Source organism: Phyllobates terribilis, unplaced genomic scaffold, assembly GCF_046119375.1.
Source record: "Phyllobates terribilis strain yellow unplaced genomic scaffold, ASM4611937v1 Scaffold_4__5_contigs__length_816908805, whole genome shotgun sequence".
Lineage (NCBI taxonomy): Eukaryota > Metazoa > Chordata > Amphibia > Anura > Dendrobatidae > Phyllobates > Phyllobates terribilis.
The window spans coordinates 126,006,949-126,029,851 of record NW_027362764.1 but is presented as its reverse complement, the minus strand read 5'-3'; the positions used below and the strand labels follow the sequence as shown (position 1 = coordinate 126,029,851).

The following is a 22,903-nucleotide window of genomic DNA, read 5'->3' as shown; positions in this document are numbered from 1 at the left end:
TGGGAGTGAGTATTCTGTATGGAGCGTTATATGGGGGCCAGTATTCCGTATGGAGCGTTATATGGGGGCCAGTATCCTGCATGGAGCGTTATATGGGGGCCAGTATCCTGCATGGAGTGTTATATGGGGGTCAGTATTCTGTATGGAGCGTTATATGGGGGCCAGTATCCTGTATGGAGCGTTATATGGGAGCCAGTATTCTGTATGGAGAGTTATATGGGGGCCAGTATTCTGTATGGAGCGTTATATGGGGGCCAGTATCCTGTATGGAGCGTTATATGGGGACCAGTATCCTGTAGGGGGCATTTTATGGGGGCCAGTATACTGTGTGGAGCGATTCGCCGGTTTCTGAGCTATTGTGGAATTTACAATAGATATCGCTCATGTAATGTAAGAAGTGAAATCTTTGCATTGTACTATATATATATTTCTCTTCGGTATCTGTGACCATGGCTTGCCCCCCCCCCCTAGTTTTGATCCTGGGTACGCCCATGGATGGATATATAAATCATGAAGGGTTAAAGGGTAACCATTGTTTTAATTTGTCTCATACTGATGAAAATAAGAAAGTATGAAATAAAAATATATACAGTATATAAATATATATGAGAAATCCACTTCTTTTTCTTCCTGATTTGATCTTTCATTCTCACAATTCTCAATTCACGGATAACATCTGCACTGCACATGGATTTTATCCATGAATTGCGATTAAATAATCAACCCTTGTGGAGAAAGAAGCAGATTTTTCTAAAAATACATACAAATGAAAATAAGAAATGTTGTAGTATTATAGATTCATGAATTAAAATTTAAAGTGAATCTGTCACCAAGATTTCACACCAAACTCTCTATATGCGCATGTAGTTCTATCAAAGACAAGTCCAGCAATAGTTTTACATGGGCAGCACGGTCCTGGGTTCAAATCCTACCAAGGACATCATCTGCAAGGAGTTTGTATGTTCTCCCCATGTTTGCGTGGGTTTCCTCCGGGTTCTCCGGTTTCCTCCCACACTCCAAAGACATACTGATAGGTAGTGATGTTACTGTATGTAAAGCGCTGCGGAATATGTTGGAATATGTTGGCGCTATATAAAAATAAAGATTATTTTTATTACATGGCCTGTCCATTTACATATCAATTCAAATGCTGATTTCTCAGCAATAGAGGAACGGACCAGCCATGTAAAGGTATTGCTGGACTTGTCTATGATAGAACTACATGCGCATATAAATAGTTTGGGGGGTGAAATCCTGCTGACAGATTCCCTTTAAAATGATAGTTAAATGGGTTAAAATGAATGTAAAAAAGGGACCAGCACAACAAAGAAACACCACAAAACACACACACACAATTTGTATGGTGTTCTATATCTCCTTATTGACTGCAAGCTAACATATGGCTACTGAGTTTTTGCAAGAAAAAAACAAGAAAAAAAAAAGCCACAAAAATGTGATCTTTTCCAAAAATGCGTGAACCCACCCTTAAAGTGCAAGTCCTAAAGGATATCTACAGGTTATCCAGAATATCGCAGAAAAATCTTGGTGTGGAGGACAATACAGTAGACCCTCTCATGTTCCTCTTCCATAGAGTAAACCATACTGAAGTTAATCTAATATATGTCCATGTAAATTTTTCTAATCCAGGTTGGACTAGAACTCTAGTGCCATCTATAAGAAGTAGCAAAACTAAAAGTCAATATCGACTCTCTAGCGAGTCTTGTCACATGACTTAGGATAAAAAGCCAAAATCTCAATTTGCAGACACTGTGTTTCGGGGTACTGCCCCTCATTAGAGCAAAGTATGAGATCTGGTTTGACTGGGTGAGAGGCGTCTGACTGGGATCCAAGGGGTAACATTTCTCCTTGTGGAGAGTAACATGGCAAGCCTGACATGCCAAGGTGAGGAGACTTTAAGCCGCAATGCTCCTCTGGGAAATATGTAAATTGTCTCTTCAGAGAGGAAAAGGACTAGAACTCTAGTGCCACCTATAGGAAGTAGCAATCCTAAAAGTCAATATCGACTCTCTAGCGAGCCTTGTTACACGAGTTAGGATAAAAAGCAAAAAACAAAATCTCAATGGAACATTGTGTTTAGGGTGCAACTCCTCATCAGTGCAAAGTATGAGATCTGGTTTGGCTGGGTGAGAGGTGTCTGACCGATATTGACTTTTAGGATTGCTACTTCCTATAGGTGGCACTAGAGTTCTAGTCCTCTTCCTCTCTGAAGAGACAATTTGCATATTTCCTAGAGGAGCATTGCTGCTTTAAAGTCTCCTCACCTTGGCATGTCAAGCTTGCCATGTCACTCTCCACAAGGAAAACCGTTACCCCTTGGATCTCGATTCTAATACAGGTTAAAGTTTATTCTGCATCGTAAATCAAAGTTTATTAGATTTATTAAAAAAAATCAGGACTTTTCACCAGCCATTGTAGTCGTTTCCATATCTCATATGAATGTTATGACAGTTAGCAGGAGAAATTTTCCTACCACACAACACGAATAAGTGGTAAAACACATTTAAGATCTCTACAAAAAAGTGCCGCTGATTTTGACCAACCACTATTAGATATGTCTCTTTTCTGTCATCTCAGTGTAGCTGTCTAACATAATAAATAATAAATGTGGAACAAGTCTCCATTTTGTACCTCTCTACATAGTCAACCAAATACTAATTGAAGTTCTGCAGTTTGAATAATACAAATACCTATATAGATAAAAAACAGCGAGGAACTACGTAGAGATGACAATGCATTATCCTATGGTATAGAGAGTATTTGTGATATCCTGAGAACTCTGGTACATATTAGTAATCGTACACCGAGCTTTGAATGACCCAGCCCCCAAAGCTCACCAGATGTTTTCTAACCTTTTGGGATGACAACCCCTCCATGTTTCCTTTTGTGTTTCCTGACTCACATCCACTCAAATTGGGTTTGATAAAATGTTGTCTCAGACTGACCCTTTATGGAGGCCCTATATGATTATCTTTGCTGTCCATCAGGAGTGTGTAATAGATATAGGACAGGACAGAAAATGATAATATTCAGTATGTACTGCAAACATACAGATGTATCTCATCTCTATCATACACCTAGTAAATATTTCACTTTCACAAAAACACAAGAAATCCCACTACGGAACCATAAAATACAAAGTCACCTCTATTACCAAGAATAGGAGTTACAGAGAACCGAAATAATTCACAAGACCCAGGACCCCAAAGAGTCACATTCCTTCTGTCTAACTTTGCTTTGAGGGACGGGACGTTCTAGCACCTATAGTGCTGGTAGTTGAAGAGGATCCACCTGCAGTAAAGAGTAATTGGCTAATTACAGAACATGTTAAATAGGTACAGTGCCTTGACATGTTTGACTGGTATGTGCACCAAATGCAGACTCCCCTTCTTCTGGAAATGAAGGCAGCTAGACAACGCATTTCTACAGAGTTGGTGTGAATGGACAGGTACACTTTAAGCAACTCCTAACTCTACATACCTATGTAGGCAAGTTCACTTTTATAGAATTCACTTTAGTATAAAATAATTGTCACACTTACCTCTAAGCATATAACAGATCCTTGATGATCTCTGAATACTTTCAGCTGGTCACCAGTAACCATGTTCCACCTCCGGATGGTGTAGTCCGTACTGCCTGAAAACAGCTCGCTGTTGGGGGTGTCTAGCACTATACACAGTATGGCACCTAAATGCCCCCTCAATGTCTGGTAACAGCACCCACTAAATGCTTCCCAGATTTTCACGGTGCAGTCTGTGCTTCCAGTCACCAGGAATTCTTTCACTTCCTTGCCTTCAATGTCTGATTCCTCTAGGATGTCACTGGATGAAAAATGGGTTAAGACCAAGATGCAGTTTCTGTGACCCTGAAACACCTGAAGAGGTCTCCCCGAGTCAGTGTCCCAACAGCGAGCAGTTCGGTCATAAGATCCACTGAAGAGCAAGTTCCTGACCACAAGGATCCTGTGGGAGATTTACATTAAAAATTCATAAACATTTAACAAATTTTTGAGAGACGCAAACAGTACAAATTCTAAACACACACACATCAGTGGTCATACCTATTTAACCGGTTAGTCCCAAAAAAGTAAGTTATCACTTGTCAACAGGAAAGGGAATATTTTGCTGATCACTATGTGTCCAACTGCTGAGACCCCCAGTGATACCAAGAAATGGGATGTAGAATCATGTTCCGCAGATCTCCTACTGGAATGGAGCAGAGGTGAGCATGATCAACCTCCATTCTATTCTATGTCTATGTCTATGGGACTACTGGAAATGGCTTTTTCCAATAGTACTATAGACCATGAATGGAATGGAGGTTGAACATGCACACCAGTACTCCATTCAAGAAGGGACTCTGCAGAACCTAATCCTCAGGCTCCAGAGCCCAGTTCTCAGGATTGTTTGAGGTCCCAGTGGGCAAATCCCCAGTAATCACTAAGTAATCATAGAATGTTAGAGTTGGAAGGGACCTCCAGGGTCATCATGCCCAACCCCCTGCTCAGTGCAGGATTCACTAAACCATCTCAGACAGAAGTCTGTCCAGCCTCTGTCTGAAGATTTCCATTGAAGGAGAACTCACCACCACTCGTGGCTGCCTGTTCCACTCATTCATCACCCTGTCAAAAAGTTATCACCAAACCAATGAACTTATTCCTCATCTTAAGAATAAACCTGTAATATACAGGATCATTCTCTGGGCTAGTTGTACAAGGAGGAATTAATGTAGTAGCCTTCACAGTGCAAGCACAAGGTTAGACCAGAAGATCGATCAGGGCTGTCTGTCATACATCTCACACACTGAGAAACCTATTTTAAGCTATGAGGGGGCGTGTTCTTCTTTCTCCTAAGTGTTGCTAACTGCTTATGATTGGTCAGCATCATATAGGAGGAAGAAGTACACGCCCCCAGTGAAAACTATCTGATAACTCATTAGGCGCCAAATACTTTGATTGATAATATCTCTGCAACGGAGAGGTGAAATAAAAAAAAAATAATTTACATTATGTGTCCAGTTAAACATGAAAAATTTGGTTATGGGTCTACTTTAAGCAAATAAGGCTGAGATGCAAAGTCCTTGCAGAGTGAGGTCCACAATCAGCCAACCATGATATATCCTAGTGATATGCGGTCACTTGTTCTGGCTGGAATAGTCATTTCAGCTATTTCATTTCAATTTGTTTTTAAAGGGTCTGTCCCATGAAATACATTTCTCAGCTATCAATTTCTGGGTGCCTGAACACTGGAACCCCTTTTGAGCCTGTAATATGGAGGCACCAAAGTCCCCTGTGATGACCAGTAGTGCGAATTCGCCATCATTACTCCTTCACTTCTATAGAACCCACTGGGCCCCCAGCAATCATACATGGATCACCTATCTTGTGGATAAGTGAGAAGTGTATTTAGTGAGGGAGCCTCTTAAATAGGATATTTCCATGTTGGAATTGTACAGTCAGTGAAATGTCAATGTCCAAGTGACTGCAAGATCAGCAGCTATATAGACTGTTGCTCTATTTCAGTATTGCTACTGCCGTTAAAGGGGCATTCCCATCTCATACACTTATTGCATATCCACAGGACATGCCATAAATGTATAGGAGATATAGATCCCACCAATGGGACCCATATCTATCTTGGGATCAGGGACCAATTGCGAGCTGCTTCCAGTCCAGAGGTGGTTGGAATGTCATAAAAATGAAGAGCAGCTCCGACCACCTCATCAACGACAGTGGCGTACGTCAGCGCATCATTCTTGACATACAGTGCAGACCAAAAGTTTGGACACACCTTCTCATTTAAAGATTTTTCTGTATTTTCATGACTATGAAAATTGTACATTCATACTGAAGGCATCAAAACTATGAATTAACACATGTGGAATTATATACTTAACAAAAAAGTGTGAAACAACTGAAAATATGTCTTATATTCTAGGTTCTTCAAAGTAGCCACCTTTTGCTTTGATGACTGCTTTGCACACTTTTGGCATTCTCTTGATGAGCTTCAAGAGGTAGTCACCGGAAATGGTCTTACAACAATCTTGAAGGAGTTCCCAGAGATGCTTAGCACTTGTTGTCCCTTTTGCCTTCACTCTGCGGTCCAGCTCACCCCAAACCATCTCGATTGGGTTCAGGTCTGGTGACTGTGGAGGCCAGATCATCTGGCGTAGCACACCATCACTCTCCTTCTTGGTCAAATAGCCCTTACACAGCCTGGAGGTGTGTTTGGGGTCATTGTCCTGTTGAAAAATAAATTATGGTCCAACTAAACGCAAACCGGATGGCATAGCATGCCGCTGCAAGATGCTGTGGTAGCCATGCTGGCTCAGTATGCCTTCAATTTTGAATAAATCCCTAACAGTGTCACCAGCAAAACACCCCCACACCATCACACCTCCTCCTCCATGCTGCTTCACGGTGGGAACCAGTAATGTAGAGTCCATCCGTTCACCTTTTCTGCGTCGCACAAAGACACAGTGGTTGGAACCAAAGATCTCAAATTTGGACTCATCAGACCAAAGCACAGATTTCCACTGGTCTAATGTCCATTCCTTGGGTTCTTTAGCCCACACAAGTCTCTTCTGCTTGTTGCCTGTCCTTAGCAGTGGTTTCCTAGCAGCTATTTTACCATGAAGGCCTGCTGCACAAAGTCTCCTCTTAACAGTTGTTGTAGAGATGTGTCTGCTGCTAGAACTGTGTGTGGCATTGACCTAGTCTCTAATCTGACCTGCTGTTAACCTGCGATTTCTGAGGCTGGTGACTCGGATAAACTTAACCTCAGAAGCAGAGGTGACTCTTGGTCTTCCTTTCCTGGGGCGGTCCTCATGTGAGCCAGTTTCTTTGTAGCGCTTGATGGTTTTTGCAACTGCACTTGGGGACACTTTCAAAGTTTTCCCAATTTTTCGCACTGACTGACCTTCATTTCTTAAAGTAATGATGGCCACTCGTTTTCTTTACTTAGCTGCTTTTTTCTTGCCATAATACAAATTCTAACAGTCTATTCAGTAGGACTATCAGCTGTGTATCCACCAGACTTCTGCACAACACAACTGATGGTCCCAACCCCATTTATAAGGCAAGAAATCCCACTTACTAAACCTGACAGGGCACACCTGTGAAGTGAAAACCATTTCCGGTGACTACCTCTTGAAGCTCATCAAGAGACTGCCAAGAGAGTGCAAAGCAGTCATCAAAGCAAAAGGTGGCTACTTTGAAGAACCTAGAATATAAGACATATTTTCAGTTGTTTCACACTTTTTTGTTAAGTATATAATTCCACATATGTTAATTCATAGTTTTGATGCCTTCAGTGTGAATGTACAATTTTCATAGTCATGAAAATACAGAAAAATCTTTAAATGAGAAGGTGTGTCCAAACTTTTGGTCTGTACTGTAGATGTAGGTGCCATTGGTGGGATCCACATCTACTAAACATCTATACAATTATTTAATATTTCATGTACAGAACATAAAACGTTCTTGGTCTTCTTGGGTAAAGTGGAAGAGATCTGTCATGAATAAATGTGGGAGAGCAGAACGCACATGAAGAATGGCAATCAAAACTTCATCTACTGTATTCATTACAGGAAATTTCCCGAGAAAGCCATTACCCACCTGTTCACAATTGATGTGTGTCCAGTGTACACAGTGAGACACTGTCCTGTCGACACCTCCCATTTCCTCACAGTGTGATCGGCGCTGCAGGTGAAAGCTGCTTCATTCTCCAAGTGACAAAATGTAATGTAGCTGCTATGTCCTGTGGCCATGGCAAAAGAACAGAAACCTGGGATGAGAACTGGACTCTCAACTCACCATGTACAGTGGTATCTACATAGTATATAAGTAGCCGAGGATCAATAAAGAAACACAGGGGTAGGTAATACCATTCTGAAAAGTAGGCACTTTGTCTGAACCGTTAAACGTTAAAGATTTTCTATACAGAAAAAAAAACTCCGTAGAATGACTTTAAGTTAAAGGATTCAATTTAAAGGGGTCATCCCATAAACAAAAGTTGACTTTAATCAATAGATCTTGGAAAACCCATTTACGTCTCATACAACCATAAGGCTACGTTCCCACAATAAGTATTTGGTGAGTTTTTGATGTTGCAGATTTTCTGCACCATTCTGTACCTATTATATTATTAATTTACTTATGTTTTTTTAAATGCATTTTTTTAGTACATTTTATTTAAATTTGCTTTTAGCGCATTTTTGATACCGCGGTTTTTGCCTTTCTTTAGTATATAAGGTTTTAAATAAAGCTGCTTTGTTTTTGAAACTACTTGGTGTTTGGCTTTGACAAAACTTTATGGATACAGTCAAATGTGGATCACATGCATTTGTAGTGCGTTTCCGCAGCAGAAATGCACTAAAAACGCATATGCGTGTTTTTCCTGTGGATTTTCCGCATCTAATGCAATTCTATGGGGAAAATACGCACATAAAACTCAGTGTACCCAGAAGAGAAACTGACATGTTGAAGATTGCAAGCACGCACTGCAGATCAGTTTACGCTGCGCAAAAACAGTGTACATGAGGTTTCTATAAATCTTATCAACTTTGCTGAAACTGTAAGACGTTGCATTTTTTGTGCAGAAAAAATATGCAGCGTCAAAAACTCATTGTGGGAACTTAATCTTAATCATGTTTGGTCTCCTCTACACAAACTTCTGCTACAACGAGCTGCCCATCATTATCCTAGGCTTCAGCGTTTTGCAAAACCTACTGTTCAAATGGACTCATTTTTGTAGGGGAAAACATATCCCATCATGAAGTATAAATTCCTATTAAAATCCTTGTTTTTTGCTCAATCCAAAAAGGGACTAAAATCAGGCCATATCAGCGGGCACATCAACTGCTTCATAATCAAAAGCATCCTATGTTGCTCATTGGAAATGTTACAACAAGATCGGAAAATGATTAGGAATTTGAATTTGCTGTAAATTAGGCATTAAAGTGCACCTTATTTCAGGTAACTTTTTCAAAGTAAGCTGTCCCATGTGTACATGAGACATAACATTATTTCTAGTTATATTATATGACTAGTATCCTGAGCTTTCACTAGTCCTCTCCTCTGCAGGCTCTACTTCTATGTTTCAGTTGTCTCACAGCTAGTGGGTGGAGATCAGCTACTATGATATATCCTATACACAGTTCAAAGAACTACGGGATTCCTGCTCTTCTTTATCTGTTTAATATATGTTCATAAGCAGCAGAGGCATGCAGAACATTTCACAGCATCACCTAGCTGAGTAGCTATGAATCCATGTCTGTAATGAGACAAAACAGTTATTTGAAGCTGCAGCACCATCAATCTGTGTCTACCTTTTTTCTCACTGTGCCGAGTGCTCCTCACTCTTCCCCACTCTATAGAGAAAATAGGAGCTGTAACCTGATACCTCACTGTGCTGGTAATCCGCTTTGGTTTAACCAATACTGTTTTGAGATGTTTTTTTTTTCATACTGGATGACAAGTTTAAGAGGCAGGGTTATAGGAAGAAGATGCTCACAATTGGAGAAAAAAAAAGCAGATTTCTCTGAAAAGACATATTATAAGGTTTCAGCAGAACATTATACAGTGTCACCTAGCTGTGTAGCTATGAATCCAGCTCTGTAAAGAGGTAAAACAGTAATTTTAAGCTGCATTGCCATCTCACTGTGCTGGGTGCTCCTAATTTCTCCCCACGCTATAGAGAAAATAGCAGCTGTAACCTGATACCTCACTGTGCTGGCAATCTGCTTTGCTTTAACAAAGACTGATTTGAGCAGGTTTTTTTTTCCAGAGTGGGTGATGAGTTCAAGAGGTAGAGGTATGAGAAGAAGAGGCTCATTAATGGAGAAAGAAGCAGATTTCTTTTATAAGACATATTATAAAGTTTCTTGAATTATTGAATACTGAAATGACAGTGACATTGGAATTTACATTTTTTGTAAATGTATTTTTTATGATAGGGCAGTGTATCTTTTCATTACCCACTTATAGTACAGCTCTTGTCTGATGTAGCTTTGCTTTGGGGGTCTCAGAGATAAAGGTTCCTCACCATCTATTGCTACACAACTGGTGAATATTCTCAGACAAAGCAGCAATTTATAAATCAGTGTTCTCCCAAACTGCAGATCTGTGTCAGCGAGCTTTGTGCCTCGGAAATATAATGTGTATTAATTCCTTACCGGCTATTGCTTCAAGCAGTGTGCTGGTTCTCAAGAACAGCAGAATATGTAAGTTATGCTTCTCTTACTATAAAAAAAAAAAAAACTGTTCCATTTTCCCTGCTGCCAAGTTACATGTTGGTATTTGCCAGCCCCTGCCCGCTCCTTTTTTGAGCCACTGATTCCTTTACGTCCTCAGATGATTCAAATATCAGTGAAATTACATTGGAGCATAAGCTCATTCATCAAACCGGGGTCTGGTGTCAGTGCTGGAAAACGGAAAAAGTAAGATTTGGCAACAGAACGGGTTGAAACCTTTTTCTTTTATAAAATATCTTGTGTTTAATGTGCATTTTGTAGAAGCATTATCAAGAAATTTAATTTCAGGACTAATCCCTCGAGGAAACTGAGACTGTCTGGTGCCCAACGTAATGAGAAATCCACAGTGTCCTCTCCTAATACTTCACAATATTACCTATTGTTATATTAGGAATTAGACCACCAGGGCTTTACTGGCACACATGAACGCTGCTGATATATATACCGTATTTATGTTACGGCGATCAAATCCCACCACTTCTCAATCAGTTCTAGGATTCCCAAAAAATTTCTCACAAGCTTTGTAATGAATTGCTGCTTCTATTGTTTGGGTCATATACAGTTCTTTTTTAGATGGCTTTACAACTTTAAAAAAATGTGTGCGATAATCTTACCCCAGAAGTAATGTGGAAAACCTGTGGTAAATGCCTTCATTCATCATTTTTAGCTCATTGCCAGGATTTTTTCAATGTTTTTAAGGAATTATGTACACAGTAAAGTCAGACAGAGCTCCTATGGTCCTATATAATGGAGTCTTAGGCACATTGGGTTGTTTTTAGGGTATCTTCACAATGAATTGATTTAGAATGGATTTTAAATATCTTCAAAATCGACACCAAAAAAACCTCAGCATTAACCTATCCTTAGGCCACGTTCACACGTACATCAGTATTTGTAAGCCAAAATCAGGGCTGGTTAAAAAATACAGAAGTGGTGACGTGTTTCTATTATACTTTTCCTCTGATTGTAAGCCAAAACCAGGAGTGGAACAAATACTGATGTAAAATACTGACCAAATACTGAACGTGTGAACTTGGCACTAAACGGGTTATCCAGCACTGTTTATAATTTTTTTAATATAGGCCTAGAAACTAATAGTCAGGTAGTTGCTTGCTATCCGCCTGTTCTGCTGGGCGCCAGCTCAGAGTGATCACTGACTGCCCCTACCGCTATTCAGCCACTCCACGTCAACAGAGCAGCTCTTCCTTTTCCGGGCTGCCTGTCGATGGGGTATAACTTCCAACATCATTATGCCTGACAGACGGCACCCCGCAGAGAACCAACAGAACAGAGCAGAAGAGAAGTCGCTGCTCTGTCGACATGGTGAATCGCTGGCATAAGCGGTCTGTGCCGGCAGAGATCAGCGACGGGCACAACAGGCAGGTAGATAACAAAAAAAATAGTCCTGGATAGTCCTGGATAATCTCTTTAAATATATTTAATTTAGTAAGTTATACAACTTATTATAATGTACCCATCTGAATGGTGCCCTCTTCCGGTTTGTGCCTGAGGCAGGACAGCATTTCCCATGTCTGCATGTGGCCAAAGTTGTGTGCGACTGTTCAATCCACTAGCTAAGCCAGCACCCTTCTCAGATAGAAAAAGAGGGCTGGCTTAGTTATTAAAAATTAGTATTCATCCAACGCTCAATAAACACAGCTCCAATCATGTGCTCAGATGGGAAACGCTGACCTGTGCCTGGAAGAAACCACGGAGTGAAGATAAAATCAGGTACCTGATGAAGGAGTTGGATCAACTCCGAAATGCATTGTTTCAATAAGGCCTTTCTTCCAACGTGTCTCCGGACATCTCATATCCATTGGCAGTGGCTGGATTTTCCTGCAAGATTCTGTCTTCACTCCGTGGTTTCTCTTCCGTTCCGGCACTTACGAGTCCAGGAACCAGTGGTTGGAGCTGCAGCCGCCCCTTGTGGATCCATCTACACCTTTCACAGTGTTGTGCCTGCTCTGCACTATGTAACCAGGTGAGCAGTGCACAGTCACTTATTGATCACCCAGATCTATTGATCCACACAAGAAGAGCTTTCCTTTTCTCTCTCTTTTTCTTACTGTGCTGGAAGAGGACTTGCTGGGGCCCGGTACCAGAAGCTCTAGCTGCAGATTGGGCCACCCTATAAATGGGAACTATAATACTGCATAACTTACTAAGTTAAGCATATTTAGCAATTTTTTCAGCTGTACAACCCTTTTAATTTCGGCATTAACATCTCATGAAAACACATTGAAAAGGTGTGAATTCGTTAAATAAAGATACAAAAATACATTTTTGGGTTATATCGTCCCAGTTAATTAAAAAGAGGAAGCGACAACTGGCAAATTATTGGACAGAAAATTTCCCCAAAATAATGAGAAAGGAACGGAGAAGATCCAAAAGAGTAGACAGGTGTATTTATACAATCTCAAAGCCAACATGACAGTTGTATTTTTATGTCAAGTTCTTGCACCCATTGTATGATTATCATCCTTTGTATAAAATTTACCATATTTTTTGGACTATAAGATGCTCTTTTTCCCTTTAAAATTCCTCTGAATGTACTATATTATACTGTTTTTCTGGGTGTGTGGTGGGAGCGGTAGCGGCGGAGGAATGGGGCACAGGAGATAGGAGCTGCCTGCTATAGCCAACACTGTGCCCGCTGCTAAAGAAAATGAATATTCACTGCTCCCCATGCCTATGGGTATGTGGAGCACTGAATATTCATTCTTCTTAATAGAGCACACAGTGTCAGCAGCAGCCGCCGGCTCCTGCAGCCTGCTATGAAAAGGCATGAATATTCACTACTCCCCACTCCCATGGGCATGGAGAGTAGTGAATATTCATGTTCTTTAATAGCGAGCACACGCGATAGCCCAGCCGCTGCAGGAGCCGGCAGCGGCTGCTGACACAGTGCGCTCGCTATTAAGGAGAATGAAGTCACTGCTCCCCACGTCCATAGTCCCGGCGTGGGGAGCAGTGACTATTCCGGCAGCTCATCTCACCATGCAAGAGGGCATGGCAGTGACGTCATGTGCGGCTCACACGGTGAGATCAGCTGCTGGCAGCAGAACAGGACACAGCGCTGGAGCAGAGGGGAGGTGAGTAGAATCCTTTAATTTTTTGTTTGCAGTGTGATGGGGATGGAGGTGCCATGCATACCAGGATGAGGGGTGCCATGCATATCAGGATGAGGGGTGCCATGCATACCAGAATGAGGGGGCCAATGCATACCAGGTGGGGGATGAGGGGTGCCATACATACCAGGATGGGGGGTGCCATGCATACCAGGATGGGGATGAGGGGTGCCATGCATACCAAGATGGGAATGAGGGGTGCCATGCATACCAGGATGGGAATGAGGGGTGCCATGCATACCAGGATGGGAATGAGGGGTGCCATGCATACCAGGATGGGAATGAGGGGTGCCATGCATACCAGGATGGGAATGAGGGGTGCCATGCATACCAGGATGGGAATGAGGGGTGCCATGCATACCAGGATGGGAATGAGGGGTGCCATGCATACCAGGATGGGAATGAGGGGTGCCATGCATACCAGGATGGGAATGAGGGGTGCCATGCATACCAGGATGAGAATGAGGAGTGCCATGCATAACAGGATGGGGATGAGGTGTGCCATGCATAACAGGATTGGGATGAGGGCCACGTATAACAGAAAGGAGGGGGCCATATATGCCAGGATGGGGGATATTAACAGAGTTGGGGGACATTACTCCTATAACAGTGTCAGCAGCAGACCCCCTTCCCCATAATAGTGCGTCATGACCACATTTTTTGCTTCATTTTTTTTTTATATTTTCCTACTCTAAAACCTAGGTGCATCTTATAGTCTGAAAAGATCCTAGTTACTTACCGGTAACGGGATTTTACAGAGCCCATGACAGCACCACCTGAGAGAGGGTATCCGCCCACCAAGGACAGGAACCTACTGAATAAAAAGGCGGTACCTCTCCTCCGCATCAGTTTTTTGTTTCAGAGCATGAGAGGGCCTCCGAAGACAGGTTAATACATAACCACCACCTCAACATATGTACTAAACACCTTAAAAAAAGTGCACACCACAGTGATAAAGGGGAGGGAATTAATAGGGTGCTGTCATGGGCTCTGTAAAATCCCGTTACCGGTAAGTAACTAGGATCTTTTCCCCTTCTCCCATGACAGCACCACCTGAGAGATTTATAGATATTAAATACCAGAGGGAGGGATCACCGCTTGCAACACCCTTCTACCAAAGGACAGATCAGTAGAAGAGGAAAGGTCAAGACGGTAATGTTTGTAAAATGTAGCAGGGGATGACCAAGTTGCCGCCTTACATATAATGTCGATGGGCACATCCGCCTTCTCAGCCCAGGAAGCAGCTACCGCTCTGGTGGAATGGGCCTTCAGGTTCTCAGGAACTGGCAGATTGCTAGAAGAGTAGGCTAAGGTAATAATATCCCTGACCCATCTAGCTATGGTCCCCCTTGTAACCTTAAGTCCTTTCCTAGCCCCCTGAAAGGATATAAATAAAGCGTCACTCTTTCTCCAGGCTTTTGTCACTTCCAAATACTGGACTAACACCCTCCTAACATCTAAGGTGTGAAGCTTATATTCCTCAGAATCCCTAGGATTAGGATAGAAGGAAGGGAGAGTGATTACTTGCGTCCTATGGAACTTGGAGGCTACCTTTGGAAGATAGGCCGGGTCTGGTCTTAAGATTACTCTATCCATACATACTTGAGTGAATGGATGGTTAACGGATAGTGCGTGTAAGTCACTGACTCTACGAGCTGATGTCAGGGCCACCAATAGCGCAGTCTTTAAAGTTAAGATTTTTTCTGAAACCTTCTCTAAGGGCTCGAAGGGAGGTTTGGTTAATGCTTCCAGAACTAAATTAAGGTCCCAAGGAGGCATTCTTGGAACAGGAATAGGTCTGGATCTATGACAGGCTTTAATAAATCTAATGATCCATCTATTTGCTGCCAAGTCATAATTATACAGTGCCCCCAGAGCCGATACCTGTACCTTAAGAGTACTGGTGGCTAGTCCCATGTTTAACCCCTTCTGGAGGAATTCTAGTATGGCCTCAATAGGAACCCTCCCTTTGGCAGACTGACCCGAGGTAGACAAGAACTTAGCCCAGGTTCTACCATAGATTCTAGTTGTTATCGGCTTTCTACTTGCTAGAAGGGTAGTAACAAGATCTGGAGAAAACCCCCTTTGCGTCAATAGCGACCTCTCAAAATCCAAGCCGTCAAATGCAGGCCCGCTCTTTGGGGATGACAGACTGGGCCCTGCCTGAGGAGATCCGGGATGTCCGGAAGAACCCATGGATCTGCTTGGGACATTCTCTTCATCCAAGTGAACCATGGTCTCTTGGGCCAGAACGGGGCGATCAATATAACCCTCGCCCGTTCCTCTCGGATCTTCCTCAGGATAGTAGGGATCAGTACTAAAGGGGGAAAGGCATAAGCTAGAGTGAAATCCCACTGAATCTGCAGCGCGTCCACCGCAAACGCCCCCCTCTTTTGGATTCAGGGAGCAAAAGGTTTCGGTCTTCCGATTGTGTCTGTTTGCAAACAGATCTATCTGGGGCTGTCCCCACCGATCCACAATCTGCTGAAAAACGGCTGGATTCAACTCCCACTCTCCTTGTTTCAAGATGTGACGACTCAAAAAATCGGCCTTTATGTTCTCTTCCCCTTTTATATGCAGTGCCGAGAGCGTAACCAGCCGACTCTCGGCAAACCTGAAGATCTGATCCGCTATTAACATCAGAGGGAGAGACCTGGTACCCCCCTGATGATTGATGTAGGCGACTGTTGATCTGTTGTCTGACATTATCCTGACGTGAGGACCCTGAAGAACAGAACTGAATTCTTTTAGCGCGTTTCTGGCTGCCAACAGCTCTTTCATGTTGGAAGAGAGGCTTGTCTCGCTGTCCGACCAGAGGCCTTGTACAGAACGATCCCTTAGGTGAGCTCCCCAACCTTCCGCACTTGCGTCTGTTGTAATTGTATCCGACACCTGGAAGGTCCAAGGAACCCCCAAAGATAGGTTGACCGGAGATGTCCACCAGTCCAGGGAGTTGATCACAACATCTGGAAGAGATATTTTCCCATTCAGGCGACCTTTGAGCCGCCTGTCCGCTGCCAGAATCTCCTGTTGAAGATATCTGGAATGGTGCTGGGCCCACTGAACCGCCGGAATGCAAGACGTCATTGTACCCAACAGAGACATTGCACTCCTCAGGGTGATGGTCGGATTGCTGACAATCTGAGATGTTAGGGATCTGATCTTCAGTTTCTTTTCCTCTGGCAGAAGACAGGTTTGGTTTTCCGAGTCCAGAATGAGACCCAGGAAAGACTGAACCCTCTTTGGTTCCAGCCTTGACTTCTCCAGATTTAACAGCCAACCTAGGCGTCTTAGACTGGCCATGACGTCCGCCAGGGCTAGAGCACAGAGTTGACTTGATCTGCCCACTACTAAGAAGTCGTCCAGATAAGGGATGACTAAAATATCTCTTTCCCTCAAGTGCGCTGTGACCTCCAGAATGATTTTTGTGAAGACTCTCGGCGCCATGGAAATGCCAAAGGGAAGAGCTGCGAACTGAAAATGCCTTACGTGCCTGCCGAATTGTACAGCTACTCTTAGAAACTGTTGATGATCTGGCAAAATCGGGACGTGGTAGTAGGCGTCCTTCAGATCGAGGACGCACATAAAACAGTCCGGAAATAACATCTTTATGGCTGATTTTATTGTTTCCATCTTGAAAGGCCTGTAGATTAAATGGTCGTTCAGTCTCTTTAAGTTCGCAATGGTCCTGAAGGAGCCGTCCGGCTTCTTTATTAGGAAGAGGGTCGAATAGAATCCTCTTCCTTGCTCGGGTGCAGGTGTTTCCACCAGAACTCCTTTCCTGAGCAGAGAGAGAACTTCCTGCTGTAAGGCTATCTGTTCCGCTAAACCTCTGGGGGCTGATATTTTGACAGTGTTCTTGGGCCTGCTCTTGAACTTCTTTCCAGCTACCTTGGTCTCTGGGAGCTTTACTGCGGCTGTATTTTCTCTTCCGAAAGGAACTGTTAAATCGGGAACCAGACACCGTGGGAAATCCATGTTTTTTGTCTGCGGCTTTATCTAGGATGTCATCTAGACCTTTGCCGAACAAGAAGTCCCCCTCACAAGGGATTGAGCACAGTTTAGACTTTGACTGCACATCTCCTGGCCAGCTCTTGAGCCATAGCGCCCTACGGGCTGCATTAGAGAGGTTTGCAGACCGGGCAGCCAGCCTAACTGAATCTGCCGATGCATCTGCCAGGAATGCAGCCGCTCCCTGCACAAGAGGAAGGTCTGATAGAATTTTCTCCCTGGACACATTCCTCCTGATCTGGTCTTCCAATTGTTGAAGCCAGATCATCATAGATCTAGCAGTGCAAGTCGCTGCTACTGCCGGTTTAAGGGCCCCTGCTGACGACTCCCAGGTTTGCTTAAGGAAGGACTCCGCTTTTTTATCCAGCGGGTCTTTTAAGGCTCCTAAATCCTCCAAGGGCAGAGTGGATTTTTTTGAAGATTTTGAAATGGCCACGTCAATCTTAGGGGTTTTGTCCCATTTAGCCGCATCCTCATCCTCAAAGGGGTACCTCCGCTTGGAGGATGATGGCAGCTGACCCTTCCTCTCCGGTTTCTTCCATTCCCTTTCTATCAGAGATTTAATCCTGTCATTGACCGGGAATGAGCGTCTCCTCCTTTGGTCTAAGCCCCCGAACATAACATCCTGGACTGTTCTGGGCACTTTGGTATCGGTAATACCCATAGTCCCTCTGACGGCTTTAACTAGTCTCTCAGTATTATCAACCGAAAAACAAGGTCTGCCCCCCCCATTATCATCCGAAGACTCCGATGACGATGAGGAGTGATTAGAGGAGGAAGGCAGTTCTCTCGTAAAACGGGACTCCACTGATTCCTCTGATTCTGAAGAAACTAGTTTTCGCTTCTTCTTTTTGAGTGAGGTTAAGCCTCTTAAAGACTCTCTGACCTCTGTCTGGATTAGATCCTTTAATTCTAAAGAAAACTTGGGGGACTCCTCTGCAATGGTTTTCTGAATACAGTCTGAGCAAAGGTTTTTGGCATAGGAGGTGGGAAGACCGATTTTGCATAAAGCACACTCCCTGTTTTTATTTTTAGCACTACACTTCTTCGCCTCCTGCCCCAAGAAATAAAAGGAGAAGAAGGAGGAAAAGAGAGAGAGAGAGAGAAGAGCACATTATTCAAGGTGAGACTTTCACGAAGATCACTCACCACACTGCCGTTCAGACTAGGGTACCGGAGGCGGTGGTTGCCGTTCACATGAGGGCTCCCATCTGGCGGAGGCGGACTGACGAAGTCTTTTCTGACCAGTCTTGCCGGAACTCGTACGCCCCTCACTGCTGTGACTTTGTCGATGGGAAGATTCCCGTTCCATTTGTTTGAGCTGCTTGCGCTGCTCTGATGGCTGTGGCTGCTGCTGTACTTCCTGTGGCGGTGACAGCTGCTGCCCAGGTGACTGCGGTTCCTCATTCATCATGGCGGGGATGCAGACACCGCCATCCTGATTGCTCCCCATCCTTAAAAGCAGTAGGGCTCCACCTCCTTTAGGCTCCTCCCCTTCCGGCAGCATGCTCATCTCTCTTTTTCTTTTTTTTTTTTTTTTTAATTTTAGCCAGCTGGCGCGCTACCCGCAGATCCACCTGCCTCTGCGCGTGCGCAGACCAGCGGCACCCGGCGCGCTTGCAGCGGGATGACAGCTTCCCACCCGCGCATGCGCAGACCCGGTTTCCGGCGCACTCCATGATAGGGCGCGTCAGCACCCCGCGCGTGCGCAGCCCGGACTTCCGGCGCGCTCCGTCACAGGGTGCGACGCGACCCCCACGTGCGCAGCCCGGAAGACCTGCCGGCCGGCGCGCTCACTTCATCTTTGCGAGGCGCAGACCCGGCCGCAGGCCCCGGCGCACGCGGGGAGGCATCCAAAGGAAAACAGCACCTCCTCCCCACACGCAGACCCGGGCAGCAGCCAGACGGGCTGGGAACAGGGACCATCTGCTGCTTCCACGGCCTCCAGGCCGCACCGTCCATAATCCAGGTACGTGAGGTACCACCTGGTGAGGCTCCCATCAGGGACAGGAACCAAAACTGATGCGGAGGAGAGGTACCGCCTTTTTATTCAGTAGGTTCCTGTCCTTGGTGGGCGGATACCCTCTCTCAGGTGGTGCTGTCATGGGAGAAGGGGAAAAAAAAGGTAACTAGTGAAATACTTGAGATAGTCTGGATTTGGGGTTTCTATTAGGGAAAAGCTTCTCAATTGAAAGTTCAAATTTCAAAAATTAATACACAGTATGTATCGGTGCAGAGCTGCACGGCCAATAAACAGTATCCTTGTAACCTATAGATACTGTGTGTGGAGAACTCCCAGATTCCAGACTTCACAAGGAAACACCTTCCTCATAACGTGTGAAGGCTGCACCTATATCGCAGTTCACAGTAAATTAATTTATATTTTTCCAAAACGCAAATTGTTACTCCCTCCTGCCAGATAGGGACCGGCCCCTGGACCAGTCGTGTAACTCCAAGTCTCGGCTGGAAAAACCGGAGGCTTCTGGCTTCCATAGACCAGTTGCCACAGCCCTATTCTAATTTCTGTGAGGGTCAAGCAGGTCTGGGAACTCCAGCAAGACAGGAGGGACCTCAGAGCATCCGAGCGGGATTGAGAGTGGGCAAGCGCAGGGCAGGAGGGAAGGCAGCGTGAAGACGGTCTAGCTAGGAACACAAGAAAGTGGGGTTCTGTCAGGTGCTCCTAATCTGCCTGAGGAAGAGCTGAACCCCTGCCTGACGAACGCAGTGCGACGTGGGAGGCTGGCACCCGTACAGTGCACCAGTGGAACTGCCATAAGAACTGTGAGTAAAAACTCGGATGACTGCACCGTACTGCCTCCGTCCATTCTTTCATCTGCGCCCTCTTGCCTCCTGGCACCACAACGCCCAGCGCACCTTACACGTCCTACACTGCCCTGGAGCTAGCTCTTCCTGTGGAGAGCCACACCATCCCTGCTGCCGTAACACTAGCTCCAGAGGACTGCTCCGCAGCGGCGGCTCCCTTTGGCCGCATTCCACAGGTGGCGTCACGAACACTTCCGAAAACGTCACAAATCCCCTATAAATAATAACTCCCCCCCCCCTTTTATTGACCGCCCTGGGTCACCGACCGGGCCAGCCACCGTGATATTCCCCATACCGGCATCCATAGGCCCGGCTGCCGAGTACCCCACGGCCCTGGGGGCGCGTCATCTACAGTCACTAAGTCACTGCAGACTTGTGAATCCTCACAACGCGCGTATTGACAGATGAGGTTGAGGGAGTGAAGAATTGGCACGCTTGAATTCCAACACCCAATCCTTTTGTTGAGGAGTCTGGCAGTGGTTCTCTCATAGAGAACACAGGAGCGCTCGGCTGAGTCAAGCATTCCTGTCTATGTGGGAGTCGGGCGAGAGAGCTGTCTATTGTATATGGAGGCCTTTTCGACTGTTATTCTCGTGGACGTTCTTAAAATCTGGTGTGATACATCACTATTGCACACTGAGTGGCACAGATAACATGGAACCAGTACCACACCTGGACAATATCATGAACAAGATCAGATAACTGGACCCAGTGTGCCAGAGCATCGCACCATGCCAGATGGTCAAATCGCCAAGGAAAACAAAAGTATATGTAAGGTTTAAAAGGATCATAATGTGAAACACAGGACTAGTTAACTTTTTTTTGTAGAACCTAAGTTGGTGGTGAACTAGGGCCTCATGTGTGAAGTTTCTTTGCGTGTAGCTCCCTAAAATGCCCAGTGCCCTCAGTGATAGCTGCCTCACTTAGATGCTTGTTAGAATTGCTACAAAGCAATGCCTTCTTCACACATGGAGCTGCAGCTCCTCTTCTGCTTTGTGCTATTGAGAACAATATTTGTCAGGGCCTTACGTGACTCACATCAGCTTATACCCATGGTCTAGTTTCATGAGTTCCTTTATAATTCGTTAATCCATTTTAGCATTTAACTAGAAAGGAGAGTTGACAGGCAAAAAGAATCGTGGACCTATGAGGCTACTAATCGTGGACCTATGAGGCTACGAATCGTGGACCTATGAGGCTACGTATCGTGGACCTATGAGGCTACGTATCGTGGACCTATGAGGATACACATCGTGGACCTATGAGGATACACATCGTGGACCTATGAGGATACACATCGTGGACCTATGAGGATACACATCGTGGACCTATGAGGATACACATCGTGGACCTATGAGGATACACATCGTGGACCTATGAGGATACACATCGTGGACCTATGAGGATACACATCGTGGACCTATGAGGATACACATCGTGGACCTATGAGGATACACATCGTGGACCTATGAGGATACACATCGTGGACCTATGAGGATACACATCGTGGACCTATGAGGATACACATCGTGGACCTATGAGGATACACATCGTGGACCTATGAGGATACACATCGTGGACCTATGAGGATACACATCGTGGACCTATGAGGATACACATCGTGGACCTATGAGGATACACATCGTGGACCTATGAGGATACACATCGTGGACCTATGAGGATACACATCGTGGACCTATGAGGATACACATCGTGGACCTATGAGGATACACATCGTGGACCTATGAGGATACACATTGTGGCCCATTCTTTGCAATATAATATTGGGCACCATCGGTATAACTACGTTAGACGTTTGCACAAATAAATAGTTTTCTGCTTAACAAATTGTTATGCGAATAGTACACTCACCTTGAAGCAACTTGCAGCACTGGTGGTCAGACGTCCTCCATAGGCGAGCAGTGCAATCTTCACTGGCGGTCAACAGGTGGCATCCATCTGGGCTCACACTAAGCCAATTGATTCCTCCTTTGTGATCCGTGCATATTTTAATCAATGGATTGGTTGTGCCGCAATTGGAGCTTCCGCTCCCCATTCTCTGGAGCCCAGCATGGGCACTGGCAAAGGGAGGAGGACTCATGGGTTTCACCACTCAGGTGCACAGGAGCAAGACAATTTATATACTTGTGTCTTCTACATTGTGAGCGATTTTTGGAAGGTACCTAAAGACTGTTCAATAAGACAAAATCAGTGGAGGGGCCTTAAATAAAACACAGCACCATTCTGTTAGGCCAATGAAAATGTTCCTCTTGGTGTTTATTGTTACAAATACATACAGTATATTATTATATCAACCCCTCGCAATGTCACGTTCCTTCTCCATTACTAACCCTACAAACCCGATCATATAACTCGAAGTTTACATGACACTTGGCATAACATAAGCATAACGGAGGACTGATTGCTCGGATATTTGAGAACACGCCTGTAGGGAAAGTATTCTAGTTCTGCTTCACTAACTCACAAGTAGAAGCCATTTGTCCATCTAAGGATGGTGGAAGATGTATCCATCCAGTACACTGCATTAAGAATTACTGTAATCTAAGTTTGTAAAAGTATCACAGAGTTTCCACTTAGCCTATTTTTGTGTGACCTCACGCAGAACGAGTTGATATGAGTAAGTTGTTCGATACCTTTACCTCCTCCTC

At 44.5% G+C, this 22,903-nt stretch overlaps 1 protein-coding gene across 2 annotated transcripts in view; it reads right to left on the bottom strand.

The window, feature by feature from the left end:
• WDR86 (WD repeat domain 86) overlaps window positions 1-22,903 on the bottom strand; it is a 99,841-nt gene that overhangs the window by 71,956 nt on the left and 4,982 nt on the right. For both annotated transcript variants that reach the window (XM_073677724.1, XM_073677725.1), the window contains exons 2-4: window positions 22,107-22,424; window positions 7,634-7,775; window positions 3,560-3,980 (exon numbers count right to left, since the gene is read on the bottom strand). In XM_073677724.1, coding sequence (XP_073533825.1) covers window positions 3,560-3,980; window positions 7,634-7,775; window positions 22,107-22,335 — 792 coding nt within the window. In that variant the 5' untranslated portion in view covers window positions 22,336-22,424. The remainder of the gene's footprint in view (window positions 1-3,559; window positions 3,981-7,633; window positions 7,776-22,106; window positions 22,425-22,903) is intronic.